The sequence below is a fragment of the Centroberyx affinis genome, unplaced genomic scaffold (genome assembly GCF_046629955.1).
Source record: "Centroberyx affinis isolate AG114_WGS23_722 - 3 ecotype Tasmania unplaced genomic scaffold, CSIRO-AGI_Caff_v1 ptg002373l_1, whole genome shotgun sequence".
Lineage (NCBI taxonomy): Eukaryota > Metazoa > Chordata > Actinopteri > Beryciformes > Berycidae > Centroberyx > Centroberyx affinis.
In genome coordinates, this window is record NW_027280630.1 from 230529 (window position 1) to 253969 (window position 23441).

Here is a 23441-nt window from a genome sequence, read left to right on the forward strand (position 1 = left end):
GATCGAGAACGCAGCAGGTGCATGCAGGAACTGGCAGAAATTGGCGTGAAATGGCAAAGTGATGGTTATGGGCATAGAGTGACGTCTGGGATCACAGAGACCGTTTTGTCCTTGAGGGAAATTCATTGTTGTAAACGCAGAGTGAGATTTAAGGAGCATTACACAGAACCACTGTTATTATAGCCTAACTAACCCACACTTATGAACACTCATGAAATAAAGAACAAAGTGTCATGGCCTCAAAAGAACTCATGACTTGTTTCGTAACATCCGAGGTTTGTAAATGTACTATAAACTTCTCCAGATTCTGTGGAAAATGCTCTACAGAGCTTTAGCCTGAGATGACTGTTTCAATTTGGGTCACTGAATTCTTGCAAAACTGTTTGGTTCAACAGTCAGACAGATCCCCCCTTAATCTCTCCAAACATGGGGTGTCATGTTTCACTTCAACTGTCAAGGACATGCAGAGACCCCAAAATCCCCCCCGGCCCTCAAAGATTAGGGCATAAAACAGGAAATTGTCAATCAAGGGACAAACCATGATGTTTCTCCATGTTTCTCCAGTAGAACATACTTTAAATAATAAGAATATAACAAAAAGTATGAAAGTAGTCAGAAATTCTTAGTGTCAGAGCTCATCAAAAACATGCATGATCATGCGGTTGATTTGATTGCAAAGGGCAGAACCCGGGACAGATGCATGATGGGATGGTGTTTGAGAGGAACAGGGTCTTGAAAGGATTGTTCACCTAAAATGTTGGAAGAAATAATATTGTTTAATTAAAGCAAGTTTTACCATAAATGGACATAGTAAACATCAAAATGAAAACAAATTGTTAGAGGTTGGTATTTGGTGTGCTAGTGATGGGAATTTAATTTAAAATATTATTGTTCCTTATCTCTTCCCAGGGGTGGCTGTTAAAGGGTTAATCCACGTACTTTAGTGAAGCAACAAATCTTAAATTCATTCAACACTCAGTGGAAAATCCCTTGTAGCCTGTTAAAACGCTGACTGTGCTCGTGCTTGGAGCAGAATGAGACGATGATAATATCCTGTCATGTTGTGCCTCCTGCTGGAAGCAGGATGACAAGGCTGTGTCCTGATGAGATGTTTTGAGAGAAAGTAGTTCAGAAACATAGTTTGAAAACATTTTATTTTGAATCATGAATTTGGCCTTACCCATTACTATAATTATGTGTATACAGACTGGCATGAAGTTGAGGCCAATATGCATGAAGCATTTATGAAATGCTTAATTGCTCATGTCTTGCCTTAAAATTTTTAAACAAAATTTTAAACAATGTCTATGCTTCAGATAAGACATTTTTGTGACAATTGGACATTACACTCATAAAATGCACATAGTATTTACAAACAGTTTTAATTTGTATTAACATTGCTATTAAATGAAGGCATATTAGGCATATCAGTTATTTGTGTTTAAAACACAAAACAGGGTTTTAACAGAGCTGCATTGATCCTACATTTGTTCATTGCTGTTCTGTCTTACAGCTGTTGAGTTTGAACATAATGAGCAGCTCATGGTTTCTCTGTTCAGAATTTACATTCATTCATCTTCATCTGTGGACCAGATTGCAGCTAACATAGTCTATTTTTGATAGACTATTTTTGATCAAACGATCAGTCAACTAATCAATGGTCCAATGGAATTAGACATAGAACCTTAATTCTAACCTTAGTCCTTAATTCCCAGGAGACATTTTTCCATGGTGTCTTGTTTCATTTCTATGTGATCCAGCAGTCTCTCATTGTCTCCCTTACCAGGATTACTAGTGGTATCGGGTGACTACAGCATTTATCTTATGACTAAGACGGATTGGAAGATGCTCATAGCCATATCATGATTAATTAATCTTTTGCGTCAGTAAGCTCAGTGTACTGAACATAGCTGGTGATGTAATCAGCACAGAAAGCCACAGCTAATTACTTAAGAGAGATGTGCCCTAGTCTGTAAGCTGTGACAGACTAGGACAGAGGAACGGAGAGAGGAGGGGAACGCCTCCAACTCTGACATTAACCTTCCAACCTGCCAGATCCACATTGTCCAACACACTGTGAATTCTTTCTTTTCAGCACCGGATGGCGCTATGCAGCATTTTCAATGTATGTATTTATCATGTATTTCAACACAACGGCTTCCTGAGCGAGTGAGTGTGTGAGCAAGTGAAAGAATGAGAGCGGGAAATCATATGTGCACATTTGTGTGTATGTTGTAAAGTAGCTGTGGGGCCACTACCGAAGCAAGTCCAACCTGTGTTCAAAGTCCCCCCCCCGACACACACACACACACACACACACACACACACTATAGTATAGCGCAGACAGCAGAGGGGTTGTGTTTGTCCAGAGCTGCTGCAGTCCAGTTCTTCGGGGCCCTGTACTCATCAGGGTGAACCGCTGAGTAACCTACCGCCTCCACCGACCGCCTCTTTTGGACCCGGTGCAGGAGGATGCGGTAGGCCCCCGTCAGTGGGCTCCTACAGTCTGCGCAAGGATTGTTCTGCAAATGGACCGCCAAGATACCCAGGTCCGACAGCAAACTCTTCACTTCTTGCTCCTCCACACACAGAGCCTGGGAGGCCTGGGCGAAGTGGGCCGGGGTGAGGGGCAACAAGGTGTGCGGGCACGGGTACTCGATCCCCTTCAGCCAGCTGCTGGTCATGATCTGGCTGAGCGAGGAGCGGTCAGCAGGCACGGGGCGCAGCATGCCCTTAATGACCAGCTGGCACTGATCGTTCACGTAGGCGGGGATACTGTAGGCCCCTTGCAGGATGCAGCGCTTCAGCCGCCCCAGGTTCTCGGCGTGAAAAGGCATGGTGCCCGTCACCATGAAGAACAGGAGGATGCCCATCGCCCAGATGTCCGAGTAGCGCCCGATGTAGCCGTTTTCCGTGAAGAGCTCAGGAGCAGCGTACGGTGGCGAGCCGCAGAAGTTGGTGAGGACCTCGGTGGGGCCGCTCTCTCTGCTGAAGCCGAAGTCGCCCACCTTGATGCAGTAGCTGGTGGTGTAGAAGATGTTCTCTGCCTTTAGGTCTCGGTGGATGATGTTAGTGTCATGCTGAAATAGCACAAAAATGGTGGAAAAAATCTCACAAAATTATTTATTAGTTAACAATAGTTTAAGGAATATTTGAGGAAAGAACTGTTAGAGCCTGCAAAAAATTGCTTGATGATATGAGGTCAAGTCAATAAAAAATGTTTCACAATCAGCCCCGCATAAGCCTTTTATTGATGGAAATGAGAATATTCATAGTTGATTGGAGCTCACCATGTGTTTAACAGCAGAGGCGACCTGAGCAAAGATCAGCTTGCCCTCCAGGTCGGTGAGCTTCCCCCTGGTGGTGATACGAGAGAACAGGTCTCCCCCGCTGCCGTACTCCATCACCAGATACAGCTTCTTAGTGGTCTCCATCACCTCGTACAGCCGCACCACGTTCGGGTGGCACAGCTTCTCCATGCAGCTGATCTCTGAGGAGTACAGGGACCGGCTCCTCTTGTCCAGACGCTGCTTGTCCATGACTTTGACAGCTACTCTCTCTGAAACAGGAGAGGAGAGGAAGCACAGAGGTCAGGAGGATGGATTTAGAGGGGTGCTGAGAAAGGTTAAAGGTCAAAATAAGGATAGAGAGATATACTGTAGAGGTTTAAACACATGAGAAAAGAGGGAGATAGATTCCAATGCTACATAACGAGGAGAAGGCAGGAAGCAATTACACAACTGGTCTAATTTAATTGGAAGATTGAAGCAGTATTATTTAAGGTATGACAAAAATGTGGCTAAGAACAAATATCCCCCCCTGCAAACACGAACGCACAAACAGTGCACACACACTCACGCACACATACGCACACGTGAGTTAGTGGGCACAACACACACACACACGCACACACACACACACACACACACACAAATACACATATAAAAACACTCTCTCTGTCGTGTGCCATTTCCCTAAAGGCATCTCAATAGAAATTAAAGAGGAGATACTGCAAAACATGGCATGAATTCTCAGCAGGGGGTGGGGAGGATCTGGGGCGATCAGAAAGGCTTATTGAGGCGACCACCCCATGTCCACTGGCATGACTGTTATTATTCACCTCAACCTAAATTCCCCCCCCCCCCCCTCCCTCCCTCCCCCCCCAGAGTCACAGCGTGTGCTTAGCAGGAAAGGCTAAACTCTGGGAAGCCAGGAGTGATCAGTGGGGAATGATCAGTATGTCACGTTAGACAGGTAGACACAAACAGAGTGAACCACACAGGAAGAATCAGTTTCAGATGGAAACGTTCAAAGAAAGATAGGAAAAATGTATGAATGGATGAGTGAATGAATGAGGGACATAAAACTGGATGACCCAATATAAGCACCAGGGGGGTCAATTCATGAATGAACCAATTCTGTTTCTGTAGTTTTTTTTTCTAATTCCAATTCCTCAGTTGAATTGGAATTGGAATTAGAAAAAAACAAAAAAAAAACTACAGAAACAGAATTGGAACTGAATTGGAATTTCAGGGAGTTTAATTTAATTCAATGAAATTTTGTGATTTTTTTTTTTCTTTCCACATATCTGAGATTGTGTTAGATTGGTGTTATATATTATCAATACTCAATATCATAAAATGTTAAAAGAACCTTTCATGTGGTATTTGATGCATAACATGTAATTGTAATACATTCATTATGACTGAGAGTATTTGATTTGTTGTCTTTTATTGTTCACTTTTACTGTCTTTTATTTGATTGTTAACAAGTCAAGACAACCTTGACTTTAATGGAATTCAATTTAATGGAATTCAATTCAATTCAGTTTCCTGTCATTCAAATTCAATTCCAATTCTGTTTCCTTAGAGCTGGGTGACATTCCAATTCCAATTCCAATTCCAATTCCAATTCCAACTCCAGGAACTGACTTCATTCTCCAGTCAATTCATGAACGGTCCCAACCCTGCTACACACAGCTCCCAGTTCCTCACCTTTCGTCAAGGCGTGGATGCCCAGCCTGACGTTAGAGAAGTTGCCCTCCCCTATCTCCCCCCGTAGCTCATAGAAGCCAATCCTCCGCCCCAGCATCAGGTCATTGACCACCCGCTCGTTGTGGGCCATGTCGTAGACGACCCTCTCGAACGGCGTCTGCCTCATTCTCTCTGCCTCGCTCAGCTGCGGGATGGCACGGGCGGCAGCGGGAGGCGGAGGTTTGACTGTCCTGTCCACCGGAGGAGCCTCAGCTTTGGGTTTTTTGCTCTCTCTCTGCTTTGACCATAGTCTTGTCTTGATGGCTTAAAAAAAAAATTTAGGAAACAATTCAAGAATTCGAAAGCAGATTGCACAATATTCACTCAGACATCAGGGTAAAAATGCTGTTTCCTGTTTATATAGTAATATGCACTGTTGACATCACTTTAATTGGGGGAAATGTCAGCCAGAAACCTTTGTGTTATGGTTATGTGTTCAGTATTGGATTGTTGACTTAGTGCAAGGACTCCTGAACTAGGCTAGAGCTAAATGTGCAGACTGGAGGGTGACTGTTCCCCCTATGGGACAGTGGTAATGAGATTGACCTCCATTAATCTCCATGTTGACTTTGTCCTGTGACAAAACGTCTGGCTCCCTTTACTGTAGACCTAACTTTAACCTGCATTTTATGCGTCACAGAGTTTAAGTCTGGCAGTGGGGCATCTCTCTCTCTCTCTGGGTGAAAACTATCCACATCACTGCTCCTAATTAGGAAAAGCAAGCCAGGAAGCAAATAATGACTGTTGATATAGAATTTAAATTCATTCACATATACATTTACCAAATCTTATATCCTCGTCCTGCAGACACTTAGGGGATATCTACCTTTAAATACTGACTAATGTATAAGTAACACTATTTATTTTTATTTTTGAATGAATCCCTCTATATAAACCTTACCCATGATGTGTTATTCACACAGGAAACAGCTGATTAGTGTTCCAACATATTACAACATATACTGTACATCAAAGAGGATGCACTGTAACAAGGCAATAGGATCAGACCGTCCATCCATTATGTCACATGGTGACAGTCTTGAGCTCTGTGTAGGTCTGTTAGGCTATTAGGGCATATATAACTGTGGCATGTGTGGAGAGGTGATTCATGAGTTAAATAAACCAGTCCATGGTCAATAACAGAGCTAACTTTGATATTAAATTTATGTAGATCAACAGTGTAATCCGTACACTTCTTCCTCTTCAATGGGGATTCAATTTAGCTCATGATAGACCTTGTGCAGACTAATCAAAGTCGCAGATCTTCTGCCAACAGTGTCACCGTCAGCCAGGATTACTGCGCTGCTTTTAGACACAGTATTAGTGGGTTAGTTCTGCATGCAGAAGGCTATTTTTACTGTACTGAGTGGAGGATGTGCTAACTGGGTGACTGGAAGAACAAGATTTAATAGAGCTGTCAGCTTAGTTTTAAAGATGCGGTACACAAATATAATTGTAGCATCACATGCAGGTACAGGTTGTTTTTTGTTTTTTTTTGTAGACCATTACACATGTGAGAAGGTCAGGTGTCAATTCAATAAATTCAACAGTTGAGAGAACTTGAAAGTAATACAGTGGGCCTATTAGAGACTTATAAACTTTATAAAACACATTTGATAAAATAATTAACTCAAATGAGAGGTATGTGCCCTTTAAAACCTCTCTGCCTGACTGCTTCTTCTTTTTTATATATAACCTTTCCATCTCATGCATACGGAAGAGGATTAGGGCCACATGTGAAAAATTTATTTGAGTTCTGAGTTTAAAGTCAGAATTCTGACTTTATTCTCAGAATTCTGACTTTAAACTCAGAACTCAAATAAATTTTTCACATGTGGCCCTAATCCTCTTCCGTACATGCACAAGAAAAAATCACAGCAATTTTACTGATTGAACAGAACACCACATTTTAGGCTATGGAAATGGTAGGTAGGTAGGTAAGTAGTAATCCCCGGGGGGAAATTTCTTTGTGTTAACAATATTTTCTACACACTCTACTACAAAACAGCACAAAGTGACAAAAGATTTCCAATCTACTCCCCCATAACTAGGCAAAATAAAAACAAGAACAAATTGTGCCAAACTGTCAATCTGTGTCAAAGACTCTTGTCCAACAGTTCTTGCCCAATACCAGTTTTTAAACAGATAGATTTTAGATTTACCTGTGAACTGCGGATCCTTCATGTCTCTTCTTCAGGTTCCTAGTAGCTGACTGTGACCGAACATGTGAATGGCGCGTCAGAGGACTAAAGAACACCTCACGCTGCCTCTGGCAATCCTATTAACAGAATGTACTAATACCATTAGGATCTCTGACACAGACAAAAACCATGGAAGTGCTGCATACACACTTTTGAAATACACACTTTTCATGTCTCAGATGAAACCCAGTTACCAAAATGAAAAAATAAATAATGTTTAAAATGATATAGGATTCATTATATGAAATTAACTGTGATTAAAATTAAATTAAATTAAATGAAAATGATGAGTTTCAAATTTGTAGAATTATGCAACATCTGCAAATTGTCTGGCAAATGTAACTGTTAGACAGATACTTTGATTGACATTGACCTGTACATATCATGGATGTATTAACCTCCTTGGTATTAGACAGTCATATTGATGCCTTGTTAACGTTTGCCACTTTTAGACGTCTTGAACATCCCCACTGGCCCTCGCGTCAGAAGCAAGGTACTTTGATTGGCGTTAAATTGTAGCCAATCGTCAGCGCCTGCTTTGCAATCTCACCAACCGCCGACGCGGAACAGTTGGCGGGAGAGGAAGGGGCGGGGCACGTGCCTGCCGGGCTGACGAATCAGAGCGCGCCCCTCTCTGGACAGGAGGAAGCACATGCTGGCGCGCTGATGTTGATGTCGTGATATGTAGACTGACAAGCTGCGGGGTTTTTAACATCTCGTTTGTTTACGAACCGGAGAATGGCAGCTACGGTGGCGGCGGCGCCTGTCACCCCCACGGAAACCGAGCCTGACCGGTGCGTGAGTGAGGAGGAAAGCCGAGGGAACGAGGCGGAGGAGGAGAGCAGCCAGCCAACGGGGCCCGTTACTGCCGTTACCCACAACCGTCTGTCCAAGCTGCCGCTGGCTCGCATCAAGGCGCTCATGAAGACTGATCCAGACGTGTCACTCGCTAGCCAAGAGTCCGTATTCATCATCGCTAAAGCCACGGTAAGTTATGGACAAAGTTCCACAAGAAAAAAAGCTAAATGTTTACATCTGCTGCTGGCTTTAGCTCGGCTTGCTAACGCTAGCAAACTGGCTATGTGGCTTGTAGGGTTTTACTCCATCCAGCTTCAACCAAAGCCCAGGTTAACTCAGCTGATGATGGTCCAGCCTGGGACAACACCGGGCCTTGAAACTCCCTGAAAGTTTGTGGATTTGAGAAAAATAAAATGATTTAGAAAATGAATGGATGGATGGTCTTGGAAGTACTTCTTTAAATTTTAATTCCATCAACAGCTCTCTGGCAAAGCATCAGCACTTCACAACCTGAGGAAAACCCGGTGATGGAGATTCGTGTTGATATAGCAGCAGTTTTAAAATGAATGACTTCATGAGTTATTGACTGGATCAGAAAAAAGAGGCCTCTGTGATGTCTAATTTTTACCAATTCAATGTCTTTCCATGAAACATGCCAAGTTTGAGACCTTGAATTTCACCAATCAAGACCTTAAAAGTAAATGAAAAGTCCTTGAATTTGATGTCTAAGTAACATCAACCCTAACCCTGGAGGAAGGAGGATTTCCTAAAATGTCTTAACACAAATCCAATGTTGGACCTGATGAGTACAATATAAACTTTGTGTGCCCTGCTTTTCTGTCTTCCAGGAGTTGTTTGTTGAGATGATTGCCAAAGATGCCCTGGTGTATGCCCAGCAAGGAAAGAGAAAAACTTTACAAAGGAAAGACTTAGGTAAGTGTTGTAAAGCAAGGAACTTGTAAATGTGTTGTAGCCTACATGACTTGAGAAAAAGGTTTAGGCTATTCCTGTACAGCTCATGTTAATGCTAAAGTCTCTCAGAAACATATATTATTGTACACTAAGGTTGATATACTGTGTGTGTGTGTGTGTGTGTGTGTGTGTGTGTGTGTGTGTGTGTGATTCATATGTATGCCAATATGAAAGGTCGATGAACTGATGCTATTCATGAACCCAGCTCTCTCTATATGAATCCACTGTGCAGGTAGAAAGCCTGTTAATCAGTTTTGACTTTCACAAACTCTGCTGTTCTGTCTTAATCAAAACATGTTCCTCTTCTTTTCTTCTGCCAATACAGACAATGCAATAGAGGCCATAGATGAGTTTGCTTTTCTTGAAGGTAAGCTTTGTCTAGACATAAAGAATCATAAATTGTCCATTTACTGCACTTCAGTCTGTTAATAGGGTCAAGCTCTATAAATGTTTTGTTTTTTACGCTGGTTTATATGGTCCTCCCATGTTTCCTGTGAGATGGTGCTTGATGGAGACTGAAATTTTGCCAAATGATAAATAGTGGTTATTTATATGTCTGTATAAAATCTGACTCCAAATGGCCTCATGGTGGCGCTTTAAAAGCTCTTAATTCCCAAACCATAAGTCTGATTTACATGAAACTCCATACACATATTCAGCTTACACCTTACAACTTTGCCAATTGGACCATCCATGTCCGTCATGATGGATTTTCTGCTGTTTTGAATTTTTGAATTTTGAGTTTTTTGTTGTTGTTTTCTTTCAGTTTTTTACAATTACTTTTAGGTAGTACATCATACAAAAGGTTTATCCTTGCATCAAAACGTTGGATATGTTCCTTGCTGAATTTTATTTCTCGTTGCATTTTAAAATAAAAGGGTCATTATTGAATAATGCAGCCAAACAAAAGAATAATTGTAATCAAAACGGAGAATGCAATAATAATTTCCTAATATTTAGATTATCCAATAGATATATCCAATGAGCAGCCGCCTCCACTTTTAATGTTAAACCAATGGCAGCAATGGATGCATATACTGTGTGTTATGACTGTCACAGTATGTCTGGATGGATGTCCATGCCACTGTGTAATTTGTTGTTTTTGCCATAGTCTTAGTCATTTGACCGTTCCCATACAGCTCCAGGCTCCTGACGGCCTTAAATCCTTTACATTGCCAAAACCATTAGGGCTTGAAACCCATAATTGCAGCTAGTGGTTGTATTCTTGTCATTGTTTTCTCCGGCCAGTCCTATTTCAGTAGATTCGGACACATTTATTTACCAAGTCAAATAAATCTAGAGGAGATTCTGTGTGTGTAGTGCTTGTTATCTTATGTATCATGCATGACATTCAAGCCTGTGTGATGCAACTAAAAATAAAATCTTTATAGTACATTGTGCCTTGTACTAGCTTGTAGCTGTGTAAGCCTTCATGGAGCCAGTAGTGCAAATCTTCCCTTTTATTATAGCTGAATGTTTTCTTTTACAGCACTTTGTACCTTTTAAGAAAAGTCCTATCCAAATACAGTAAATGCTTTTATAGGTAATGTACGTAGCAGATGAAGGCAGTTCTGACTGCAAAATGTAGTAAAATATTGTTTGTAATAATTCTTCTTCCTCTTGTTTATTTTCCCTGAAGGAACACTGGATTAAATGCCGCTTCAGGAGAGGAGGAACATTGAATATTTGCAACCATCAGAGAAATTTTCCATTACAAGGACATGATTTATTGTGGAACTTTCTGGCACTTTTCTAAGTCAGATTCTCGAGCATTTGTAAATGCTTCTTTTGTATAATGTGCCATCAAGATTTTTCATACTTAACCTGTTGAGACGTCAGTGGTGGTTAGTCTTGTACTATGCATAGAGTCTACCATTTTTTTGTAAATATTTGTGACACTACTGTATGATGAAATAAATTTGAGTTTGAAACTATGAATTTCAGCCATTTTAATCTTGCATTAGCACAGTGTAATCAATTTGAAAATCTTGAATTTTTAAATTGTTTTAAGTTATTTTTACCAATTGGAGTTCCATGTTTACACTGGCAGTTTTACAAATTTATGCATATTTTACATATTAATTTATGCTATAAATTACCATCAATGTTAATTTGTCTAGGGTCCTTACTTGTATACAATGAAAATCCCAACCACTTTTTTGGGCATAGACATTAGAAGCAGTAGGTTTTCCAATCCTGCATGCAATTACAAGTAAATTCAATCAAAGAGATTTCTTTTAAATCAAACTGTGTTCAATTAATATTTTTTTGAATAAGGCAAATATGTAGAAGTTGTCTCTGCCATCTTGAAACAAATCTGTTAAACTATATGATCACTGTCAGAATACAAATTCACGAGCTCTCTCCATTTTCCCCAGTCACAAAAGTGCACTAGTTTATATTTGACATAATTTTGGTTCAGCTAAGTGTTGCAGCACAATGTTCAGAGACAGACACCCACACTCAGCCACTAGAATAAATTAATCTGGAGTTTTATGGAACTGGGTTGGCGAGCCAAAGAGACTCTTTATTAGATTATCAGAAGACATGAAAAGCTTTGTACACAGAATACGTAGCTTCTCAGAGGAAAGGCACCATCACAGAGCTCCAAGGCCTTATTTTTAACTGATGAGTAGCTTTTCCTTCCCTAGTGTCAGACCCTGACATTTCACCATCATCAGGTATGAGGGCAATGCAGTATCATGTCAGGCAGGTGTTTTGGAGCCTAGAACTCTGAATAGGATTTTAACTGCCTGATTTTCAACATATAAATCATTTTTCAAACCTAGGATGCTCTGGCTGAGGCCTGAACATTTTTTGGTTTTCTCCTGAAGGACGATTCAATAAAGATCCTCCTATGTAGACATATGAGGTTGAACAAGGTCAAATTTGGGTCCTGGTGCAAAACTACTTGAGAACTACTGTTCTGGATCTCTGTCTGGAGGCTTAGTTTAAATAAAAAATCCACCCTCATGCCATTCTCCCCTGTTTGTTTTGCTGCCTCCATCAGCCAAACATGGATTGTTGGTGCTGCAGGTCAATAATCAAGAAAGAATAATAGGAGATTTGGAGTAGATCAGGGAGGCTCAGGCCGGGGCAGACACTCATGCCAGGGAGGCTGCCCATGCTGGTGGTCCCCTCCACTGTGCCAGTTTAGAAACCTGAAGGAAATCAAGGCTGGGTTGAAAAGATAGCAGTGTTTTTATATGCTTTGTGTTTTCCTCATTCAGAATCGCTGTGCCTGTATTCAGTCAGCATTCCTGTGTTCGATCAATCAATCAAACTTTATTTATATAGTATCTTTCATGCAAGATTGCAATACAAGGAGCTTAAGATAAGAGATCAAACACAATTATGAAAATTGGAATAATATATTCATAGTAATTAAGATCATAATAATGTTAAGAGTAGACTAGTGTGGCAGATGTTATGGATATGTGGAGACACTGGACACAGGAAAAATGGCACAAAGATGGATATGCACACAGAAAAATAAAGGTGACAAAAATGCTTCTTCGGAGTGATGCCATAGAGGAACCATTTCTGGTTCCACAAAGAACCTTTCAGACCAAGGTTCTTTAAAGAACCATTTCTGCACTCCTTTACTTAGACACCTGCATTGTGTTTTTGTTCATCTGCCCTTGTATAGCTTCATTTGCAATTGCACAATCTATACTATGGAGGGGTTTGGTTATTTTCCACATTTATGCCATCACCCACCATCCAATAACTAAGTATCCCAAAAGAACCATATAATGGTCTTGAAAGGTTCTTTGTTGAACCAGAAATGGTTCTTCTCTGGCATCACACTGCAGAACCATTTTCGGTTCCGGTTCGCACCTTTATTTTTCTGTGTGTGGGATATTGCTGCCATGTTGCTTCAGTAGACATCACACGCTGTATCTGACACTAATTTCATTTTCCCATTTTTACTGTAATCCCTTTTCTTTGTTTTAATGTACGGTTTTGCTGTCACAGTCGTACTCAGTCGGAGACACACGTGCAACACCGGAGCAGTGGACGGGTTAAACGCCTTGCAGCTCTCCCACGGTGACTTCTCTGTGACACTGAGAAAATCACATGGAGTTTAGAGTTTGCATTAGGAATGTATTAGAATCTCCCCAGACGGAGATGTGTGTTGTTCTTTCTGGCAGCATTTGTTAAACACATCCACTCCTCAAAAGTGTTCAGTTTCACACTCTCGGCACAGTCGAGACCCCTTGAGTTTTTGCAATGGGGATTTTCAAAATAAATGCTTTAGTGTGTTTAAGCTGATTTTCTGGGTTTAGTGTTTCGGTGAGTAATGAAACAGAGCTGTGAGAAGCACAGATGTTTGGTTCCAGAAGAGCGCCAGTCAACTCCCTGCAGAGGAATGCCTGACTGGCAGAGGGGAACACGGAGTACCTCTCTCTTCTAATAAAATATAATCACAACATGTTGCAGGAATGGACATAATTTTATTTCCACAGTCAATAAAGACATTCCATTAAGGAAATCTCATGTGAAGTAAGAGAGAGTTCAGACCCTCCTCCTGTCCGGAACAGAACATGAACCTTGAATCAAGGACTGGCTGGATTGATGGTCCTCATTTATAGGAAGAATGGAAGAATGGCATGCTGGGAGAATAAACCTGGCTCCAGGGGCCTCATTTAGAAAATGTTATTTGACTTTTATCCTAGATTTCATTGCACAATCATGTCAAAAAATCTGATAGAAACAGAGTCGATAAACATTCATACCTTCAGTAACGATGGGAAATAGTTTTAGCTTTTGATAAATCACAGAAAATCTGATCTTTGTCAAATCTCTAAAAATCTTTGTCAAATCTTTATAAACCACTGATTCTGACATGAAGATAACTTGATGTAAATCACAGCTTTGGCTTGGATTTGATTGTAAGCACAAAAAAATGTGCATAAGAACGTTTTTATAAATCATCTCCAGAACGTTTTCATCTCTTCAGCGTGGGAACAGACAGACAAAAAAAAAAATTCAATCACCAATACAACGGATACGCTGTGCATCAACTCTGCGCTCCGAATTGCATTCCATACAGCTTGCTATGTGTGTCGTACACTTAATTGTGTGCCTTGTCTCTAAACGAAAAAAAAACAAAAAAAAAATCAGATGAAGAATTGCCCCCTGCATCTCATCCCTTGGAAATCCCTTTTAGGTAAGCTCTCCCAGCCTGCGTGTCCAGCGGAGAGAGCCAGGCCCTCCAACGTCTCCAGGGGGCCGCGGTATCGTCCCGCACATCTCCGGCTCTCCACCCCCTGGGAGAGGAACACCGCTCTGTCCTCTGAATTAATACACATCATCCCCTCCCCCACTTTCTCCTCCCTCCATTGCTGCAGCTGTTTTTTTTTTTGTTTTTTTTGGATTGATTTGCATGTTTGTGAGTCTGTGTACTTTTGACGAGAGATGTTTTAATTGCTGTATAGATATGCAGAAAATGTATTTGGCTCACAAGCGGACCTGTAGTCATGTGGAAGGTATGTTTTTGCAGCTGAGAGATTCCAACCTGATTTCTTAGGTCAAATTCTTGAACACTTAACCCCCCCTCCCCTTCCCCATCCCTCTCTCTCCCTCTCTCTCTCTCCCTCTCTCTCCCTCTCCCTCTCTCTCTCTCACACACACACACACACACACACTTACTTTTTTTCCCCCAACCTCACCCCCTCAGTACACAGACTGCATATTTTCACTTCCAGGGCTCAGGTATGTATGCACAGAGTCAGATAGGGGATTACAGTGTTGCCTTGTCGTCTGAATATTTCTCAGTTTTCCCACCAAGCTCATTTCGATAGCCCAAGAATAATTTGGTCAATGGGGAAGTCTGTTGCACCGTAGGAACCTGGACAGGCGAGGTCCAAGGTCCTGTCACATTGTTCTGCCCCATTAAAATGTGCTTCTTACATGCCCATAGCACATTAGTGATGACCCTTATTTAGCCTTTTGCGTGCTGCTTTGCAAGAACGGTGACTCACGGTTTAAGCATTGCATCTGTCTACTTTCTGGTATTTCCCAAGGTATGTCCAAAGTACTTAGCCTAATGAGGTGTGATGTCTCATATTGTATTTCATAACGTTGGTTTTTAATTTTGCTGAGAATTTATGTAACCGTGGTCAAACATTTTTATAGCATTTTTTCCCACATCGTTTCTGCAGGCTTATATAATGGAATACCAGCAGGTTTATTGAGAGAGAGATTTGTGAGTCTGTACACACTGCTAAAAAACATCTATTGGCGATGTAACTTGCATTTTTTTGGGCCCATTTTATTGTTTGGTGGTTTGATTTTCCTTGTTCCTGCAATATAACTGGCCAAAAATAGACAATGTCATGTCAGGTCAAGATGTTTCCAGGCCAGCTACAAAGTTTGATAGCAGAAAAAGTTTCAGCTGTCTAAACCTTCACTGTAATTTTCAGGTTTTGGTGTCAGTCCCTTAGAATTAAAGAGTGAGAGCTTTTTACTAGACTCAGTATTTTGCACCGACGTGCAACAATCATACAGGGAGAAATCCATTGTAGAAGAGGGAGAGAGACCAATTTCTCCATTGACAGAGGCCTCAATAGTCCAGAATGCAGTGCAGCCACAAGACATGTTGCATTTTGAGTAAGGAGCACTGCCGCAATGATAGACACACAGCAATGTTCACAAACTAGTTGGCTAGCTAGGTGTATTTACATGCCCATATGCCCACCTTTAATTGAAAGCAACAAGTTCACACCCCTTGTTTGGTTGTTGAAAGGCATTCTGGGAAATGTAGGAAATCACTCACGAAGTAGAAGTAGATGAGGCAAAGTGGATTCACCAGAAAAGTAAATTACAACACTACAACAAATAACTCCTTGAATACAGTGAACATAACAAATGATGATGATATCTAACAGTGTAAGAGTATCGGAAATGGATTTTTCCTTTAAGGCAATTTTTTAGGCAATGTGGATGAGCAACGCTCCAAACAACAGACAACAAAGGGAGACACGGGATCAATCAAATGTTTCCTGGCCACAAGATGTGTGAGTAGAGCGACGCTGCTGAGCAACTCCCTGGGCAACTGTTGTCTGTGTATTAGCATCTAAATAATAGTTGGCTTCATCAGTTGGCTTCTAATGACTGTCAGACCTACCAGAGCAGACACACATGGACACACACACATACAAACTCATTTATCTCTTTATTAATAACAATAGTTATGAATTTTGAATGTTACACAAAAACAGAGAATGTGTCAGTACCATGATGTGGCCACATGTATATGTCATACCTAATCAGGCCTATCGATCATCTCACATACCGTAGTTGTTGGCACCGCCCGACTTTGGCATCTGTGTTTGGCATTTTTCACCAGCACAAGGCTGGTTCAAAGGACCGGTATGTTGAACCAGATGTACAACAATTCCTCTGGTTTCTCTCGGTAATCAGGTCCTGCTGCTGGCTCTGCTCAAGCCTCTCTTTAATGGCTGTTGTTGATGCCTGACTCTCAGATAGAGCCTGCAGCGTATTCTTGTGGTGTTCAGCTATGGAAACCAAGTAACTGTTTTTTCCTGATTCATGGACAGACATCTAACAACATATTAAGGACATATTTCAGAACATCAGAATCACTTTATTTGTCAATTATAACAGATTTACAGGTTTACCTTAGTGGTATTGGTGCAAAGACATTGAAATCATACATAGTATCACAGCACACTGATATAGTAGAACACCTGAACATGATGCAAAGGGACAATAAAAGGCATATGCTACACACTGTACATATCACTCTGCATATATACATTTAACATTCAATATCAATGTGTATCTGTATCACAGTTTCTAGATATGTTTGACATATTGTTTGGGAGTCATAACTCTGCTGCAGTCTGATGGAGTCAGACACACCTACTGTAGGTAGCAGAGTTTCCATGACTGCATTATACAGCCGTAAATCAGGGTTATTGAATGTTATTTGGAAATGAAATATACCAACTATTAGGATTGATCATGGGAATCAATAAGAAAGCTATGATCCCTGATTGATTTCACCCATTAAATCCATTTCACTCAGGAGAGGGAGATAGGGTGAACGAGGATTTTGAAGCCTTGAGATAAATGAGACATGGAAGGTGCCAAAAGGGATGCAACAATATTAGGAAGGCGTGCCTAATCTTTTGTATCCTGAGTGTAGAGGCAGGAAGGGGAGAAAAAGAGAGATGGAATGAGATGAGAGAGATGGAGGGAGACAGAGAGCGGTGTGAGGAGTGAGAGGAAGGAGGAAGAGAGAAAGAGAGAGAGAGAGAGAGAGAGGGAGTTTGGGCGAAAGCGAGAATGACTGAAAGTGGATAAATAGAGAGAGGGAGGGAGGGAAAAACGGTGAGATAGAAAAAGAGAGGTAGAGTGGAAGTGAGTGAGTGAGAGTGAGGTGGGGAGGGAGGTATAAAGAGAGAGAGGGAGGGAGTAATATAAGAGAGGCAGCCATAGAGGGAGAGGTGACAGAGTAGATTATCCTCCTCTCCTCTCCTCTCCTCTCCTCCTCTCCTCTCTGCCAGCCTCATCATGTTCGTGCTGCAGATGTTGACTGTTATTTCTCTGACTGTTATTCTCCTGGCATCTGTGGAAGGTAGGTCACAACCGCACTTGCTGTGTGTGTGTGTGTGTGTGTGTATCTCTGTGTGTGTGTGTGTGTGTGTGGCTTGTATGCACCCTGCAGGTGGGCAGTGTAGCGAGGGAGCGATGGCGAAGAAAGAAAAAGGAGAGAAGAGGGAAAGAGGGATAGCAGCAGTAGCAGCAGCAGCAGCAGCAGCAAGGCAGGCATGGATGTAAACAGAGGGGCAGAACGCAGGAGGACGAGCGTCTGAAATCACACAACACTGAACACAAATAGACAGCAACTGTGTCACAGCTCAGCCTGTCTGACGATGGTGTATCTCATCTATTTATCTATTTGAAATGTGACTGCTGGAAGTGCTGCGATGTGTCAGAGGACAAGATCCAACACCATCTGTGGCATAACAAAGCAGCGCTGTCCTGTTTCACTGCTGTAGTCGCTCCTGCTGCTTCTATCGCACTTTGTTTTGTTTACACAATTGCGTTGGATGGAAAGCCATGATGGCACACCCTCCACACACACACACACACTCTTTCTTTCTCTCTCTCTCTCTCTTTCTCTCACTTTCTCTCGCTCTCGTTTCGCTGGCATGGTCGTGTGTTTTGCAGCATGATGGGATGTGGTTCTTATTCCTCTGACATTCTTTTGTGTGCCTGTATGTGTATGCATATGTGTGTGTTTGTGTGTGTGTGTGTGTGTGTGTGTGTGTGTGCGTGTGTGTGTGTGTGTGCGTGTGTGTGTAACTAGGGGGTGTGTACAGTAGTCTGCACTCTGCAGAACAGATAACATTTTGCTGTCAACAAAAGCTGCCAAAACATTCCCTTTCAGCCTGTGCTAACATCAGAAAACTGGCTTCAGTACAATGCATTGGAAATTATTCATTTTCAGTGTAGTGTATTGTCTCTCTATGCATAATAGCTGCAACAACATACAGTAAATATGGATGCTGCACTTACTGTATGTGATTTGAATAATATTTTTCTCATGTACAATGTTATTTGCTGTTTCTCTGTAACTTTTATGTTGTTATGATGCTGCTTTATCATCCAGGACTTTCTTGAAGGTTTTTTAATATAAATGAGACAACCTGGTGGAATAAAGGTTAAATAAAATCAATAATGTGAACTGGAATGCAATAAGCCAATAATTAACAGTAGCTGAACATGATCAGAGGACTTTCACAACAGGGAATTTCAGTCTTATTCCCCCCCCGCCTCACTCTGTCTTGCTTTGTTTTGCTGGCATTTTCACGTCTCTCTCTCTCTCTCTTTCACACACACACACACACACACACACACATCCCTGATTTCTTTTCATACGTCCTTTCCTTGACTTTCTCTCCAACTCCCCCCCCCACACACACACACACACACTCTCTTCTCTCCCTCTCTGTTTTTCCTAGGTAAAGGGGTGCAGATGCAGCGGGATGTCCAGTGCTGTATGTTGTACTCGCAGGGCAAGGTGCGCACCAAAGATGTGCTGCGGTTTGAGGTGCAGACGGAGGGGCCCGACTGCAGTATACAAGCCATCATGCAAGTATTTCAACTATCCACTCCCGGAGCTAAAGAGCACAGCGATCTGCAGACATGGAAAATATGCCTCTCGTTAGAGGGCAGAGCCGGGCTGAGAGGCATTGTCATCTATCCAGGTCATGTTGTTATGGCAGGGCTCTGAGCTGTAATTGCCAGGGAAGTGAGGAAGGAAATATGTGGGAATAACAAGCCATCAGAAAATACCTTCCAAGCCAGCTGAACTCTGCTGCAGTCAGTCAGTCAGTCACTCAGAACAGCAGGGTTTAGTTAAGTAAACCATGCTGCATTGCAATGCGTATTTTTTTTTTTTCAGTAGGTCAGAGAAATCTGTTGTTTCTGGGGAATGAGGAGGTTGCTTTTTTTAATGTGGCCCAGTTATTAAGAAGACGAAATGGTTAGAGATGCAACACTTTCCTTTGGTCTTCTATATCAGTGGTTCCCCACCTATTTGTCTGGAGGTCAACTTAACTCAATCCTTGAAAGCAGGATATGAAATTGATGACATTTGCTTTCGCTTCTCTACCAGAGAAAATACCTAAATTTCACTGAATTGCAATTGGCAACTAGTGTTGCCTATTTCATCTTAGTCTCTCTTCAATATGATTCCATTTGGTTAAAATTCTCCGAGGCCTTGCTCCCCTGCCAGACATTTTTGTTGCTCTATGCGACCATATAGATACAAATTTGGGTTTTCTTTCCTTTTCTCCTTGTGTTTATAGAGGCATCACCCTGTGCTGTGTGTGATGTGTTGTGTTTGTGTTCTTGATTTATAGTCTTTACACTAAGAAGGCGGTGAAATGCGCGGACCCCAGAGACCGGAAGGTGAAGAGGTTACTGAGGAAGCTCCTGCAGAGACAGAGAACCAAGGCCCACAGAACCATGTGGCTGCTTCCTCACGACAACCTGCCCGTCATGTCAGAGGTCAGGCAGCTGCTCTGTCTTTACAGTCACATGACCGCCGTGCCCTCGAGCAAGGCACTCGAGTCAAATCAAACCAAATCAAGTCAAATGATGTGATCTGTTGTGTCTGCTGGTATCACGCAGTAATGAGCGAGTGCTTATTTGAGATTGACAGGGAGGTTTTTTTCCATGACACAGTTCCAAATTACATGAGACATTTATAGATTTATTTTTATGTTCATCAGGACAAGAAAGACAACTGGGCAGCTCTCCATGTGGAATGAGGGAGCACCAGCAAGGAGGGAGGAATACTCATAGTCATAGGTAAGGCTCTGTGACTATGTCGATACTCATGTAAGTTTTGTATCTAATAATCTGGAACAATAATACGTGTATGTGCCTGTGACCCAGCAGTTTACATTCTTCCCACTCTTTTACAGGCCAAGTAAACTTTCAGCGGCTTGTCATCTTAACACGGCGGAGCTTGCTGACTCTCCAGTCGTCTTGTGTCTCTCTATCTACCCTACCTGTCTCCCTGGGACCAGACCTGGGCAGCAATACATATTTAAATGGCTTCAGATATTTACACATGAAGCATGCTTGAAATATCTCCAAACACATGGCTGGGACAGCCTCAAAAGAGGAGTATTACTTGTAAGATAAGTTAAATCGAGCGTTTACAATAAGATGTTTTCAGTGATTTGAAATGGCTCCATCTACTATTTGCCCAGGTCTGCCTTGAAGTGTCTCTTCCTACAACTACTGCTACTAGTGGCTGATCTGTTACATATTGTGCCAAAAACCCAAAGTAGGCCAGCAAGGGCCTTGTTTATCAAAATGGTCAAAATCAACGTGAAAGTTGTGATTGATAAAAAGATAAATTCAAATGAGCAGTTTTCAGTGATATTAATATTGTATATCAGCGAGATATATGCTTTTTTGTGACTTGTATACCTTCAGTAATGTGTAAGGACACCGTACACAGTACAGTAGATTGGGTTTTGTCACAGTGCACTGAGTGTGCAAAATATTGGGAACACCTTTCTATTTCATTTGCACCCCCTTTTGCACAATCCAGTCCTTCTTCAACCTGTGTCCTCCCTTTCATCTATATCTCTCCCCCATGATCTAGTGTGTTTAACAGGTGGAATCAATATAAATCAATATATAATACTGTAGATTTCACCTGGATTCACCGAACCTGTGTGACATGGACAGAGAAAGTGTTCCTGATATTTTGTTCACTCTGTATATAGACTGTTTGTACACTGAAACTCAGTATGAAACCCGAGTCAATCTTTGTAAATGAGGCCCTCAGGCATCTATCAGAGGTTTTAATATCTATTAGCAGTTGAATTTTGTCTTTTACATTGACAGTCTGTCACTAAACTATGCCAAAGTATTTATGCTGAAATTCACCACCTGTCAAGGCTGTTAAAACTTAGAGGGCTCAATTGTGTCTGAAACACCGATGTATTGTAGAAGAATGCACTGTATGTTAAAAACACAGTATCTCAAGTGAACTATTTTATAAATTAATCTGAAATAATGACTTTAACTGCTTTGTTGTCTGTTTTTCACTCGAGGATCATTGTAAAATGTGGGATCTGGGTGCGCTTGTGTGTGAGTGTGTCTGGATTTGCATGTGCATTTACATGTGCATTTACATATACATGTGCATGCAATGAACACTGAATTCTCACATTATTTGGCCCACAATAGATTACTCTCTTTACAACTATTGTTTCAGACTGCGGTATCCTACAGTTTACAGTTACAGGTTAGTGCAGAGGTTCCTAAACCTTTTCAGCCTGAGACCCAAAGTGAGTAAATTTAGTGTTAACTTTGGGAGTTTGGCGAATGAAAACACACTAACAGCACTTTTGTCCCGTGGGAATGCACTAGAGACAGTTCCGGGACTCATTGTGGTTTCTGACCTCGAGATTAAGAAACGCTGGACCGGAATAAAGCATAATGTAGTGTAGAGGCCTTCGTCTGGCTGTGTCTATTTACCTAACCTGGGCAGCGGGTGTTTGATGTTCAGGAACAGCGGCTTGAGCCTCCACTCTGAGGTGATGGGCGGTTTAAAACGCTTCTTCTCGGAAACTGCAGCACTGTTTATCAAGCACTTCAAACAGTTTGCACCCCACTTGACTGCAATTTGCAAAGCTGTACAGACCGGAAAAAGATATCATTTTCTGGGTGGATTTGGAGTGCATCACTGAGTGGGACCTGGCTCAAACACTATTTGCAAATAATAAATATTATTCGGTTTGCAATACAGGACGCTGCAATGAGTGCCAGAAGGTTTAGGCAATCACAGAAAAGCACTGAAAGTCAATTTAGTATTCTTTTCCATGATTGACAGCTTATCCCCCTTTATGGTTTTGATATAGTAAACCTCATCTATTGGCTATTACAGGCAGGTTAAAACAAGCACAAAGACTTATTTGCAAATAATATTTGACCAAAGTCTGCACAACACCTGGACTATAAAGACTATCCTCCACCAGGGGTAGCCATTCTCTCCAAGACACTCTGGACACTCTCTCTACATGCACACAAACACAAACATGAGGATCACACAAAGTTAATCAATTCCTGAGACATTTATTTGTCAAATTTTCCATAAGCTGTCCATCAAAATATTGAGTTGCTCTCCCATAAGTAATAACATTTTATTGTAATGACATCAAGGCATCAAAACTGAAAACAAACCTCTTAACTAGCATAAACGTGGCACAAAGTCACAGAATAAGCTTTCAATTAAAATGTTAATACTTTTTCACTTTTATGTGCACTATATTGTCCATTAAAACACTCTTAACACCAAAAAGCATAATGTAGCGACTGTACATTCAGTTCCTTCAAGCATTCTCAATTTTTTTTTCACAGTACCTTTTCACAGAACAAGAAATAAATCAACATGATTAGCTTGCAATTTATTGTTCTAGTCAAAATATGACAAATTCAAATCAAACATTTAGTGGACTGTGTGGCTTAAGATACAGAAAACATACAAAGGCAGGTGTAATGGCATGGTAATGTCATGGCATATTGTTGACCAACAGCTTTCTAATAGGATCAGAGAGCTGGTTTTCTACTGTAGAGTCAAAAAAAAAGATCTACATGTAATGTAAGGTGAAGCAGTCCTTAAAACGGAAAAAAAGAATACCTTTCAATTAAGAAATAAAAACAAACAAAAAGTTGACCATTCTCTTTGCTGATATCTCCATCTCTTAAGATAACCAATAATCAACAAAGCCAATAAAACCAATAAAAAAATCAAGAAAAAATTCAGAGCAGGTATTGCTCTCCTCCCATGACGTTAGTGTACAGTAGTTCAGCCTTGTGCCCATTGTTAAAAAGCAATAGCACCGAAGAAATACAAGAAATACACAAAAATACG

At 41.3% G+C, this 23441-nt stretch overlaps 3 protein-coding genes across 3 annotated transcripts; 2 read left to right on the top strand and 1 right to left on the bottom strand.

The window, feature by feature from the left end:
• Positions 1 to 2327: 2327 nt before the first annotated feature.
• On the bottom strand, positions 2328 to 7888 carry LOC139656029 (serine/threonine-protein kinase NIM1). Its single transcript, XM_071533508.1, has 4 exons — positions 7789 to 7888; positions 4995 to 5297; positions 3291 to 3559; positions 2328 to 3080 (listed from the first exon to the last, which is right to left on the bottom strand). Exons 1-4 carry the CDS (start codon positions 7886 to 7888, stop codon positions 2328 to 2330), a joined length of 1425 nt encoding a protein of 474 aa, XP_071389609.1.
• pole4 (polymerase (DNA-directed), epsilon 4, accessory subunit) lies at positions 7880 to 10938 on the top strand. Its single transcript, XM_071533541.1, has 4 exons — positions 7880 to 8221; positions 8881 to 8965; positions 9330 to 9371; positions 10644 to 10938. The coding sequence occupies exons 1-4, from the start codon at positions 7973 to 7975 to the stop codon at positions 10655 to 10657; spliced, it is 390 nt and encodes a 129-aa protein (XP_071389642.1). The 5' UTR covers positions 7880 to 7972; the 3' UTR covers positions 10658 to 10938.
• A 6440-nt stretch (positions 10939 to 17378) lies between these two features.
• ccl44 (chemokine (C-C motif) ligand 44) lies at positions 17379 to 21579 on the top strand. The gene is made up of 5 exons (XM_071533501.1): positions 17379 to 17612; positions 19003 to 19132; positions 19906 to 20053; positions 20278 to 20356; positions 20473 to 21579. The coding sequence occupies exons 1-4, from the start codon at positions 17549 to 17551 to the stop codon at positions 20314 to 20316; spliced, it is 381 nt and encodes a 126-aa protein (XP_071389602.1). The 5' UTR covers positions 17379 to 17548; the 3' UTR covers positions 20317 to 20356; positions 20473 to 21579.
• Positions 21580 to 23441: the final 1862 nt, after the last annotated feature.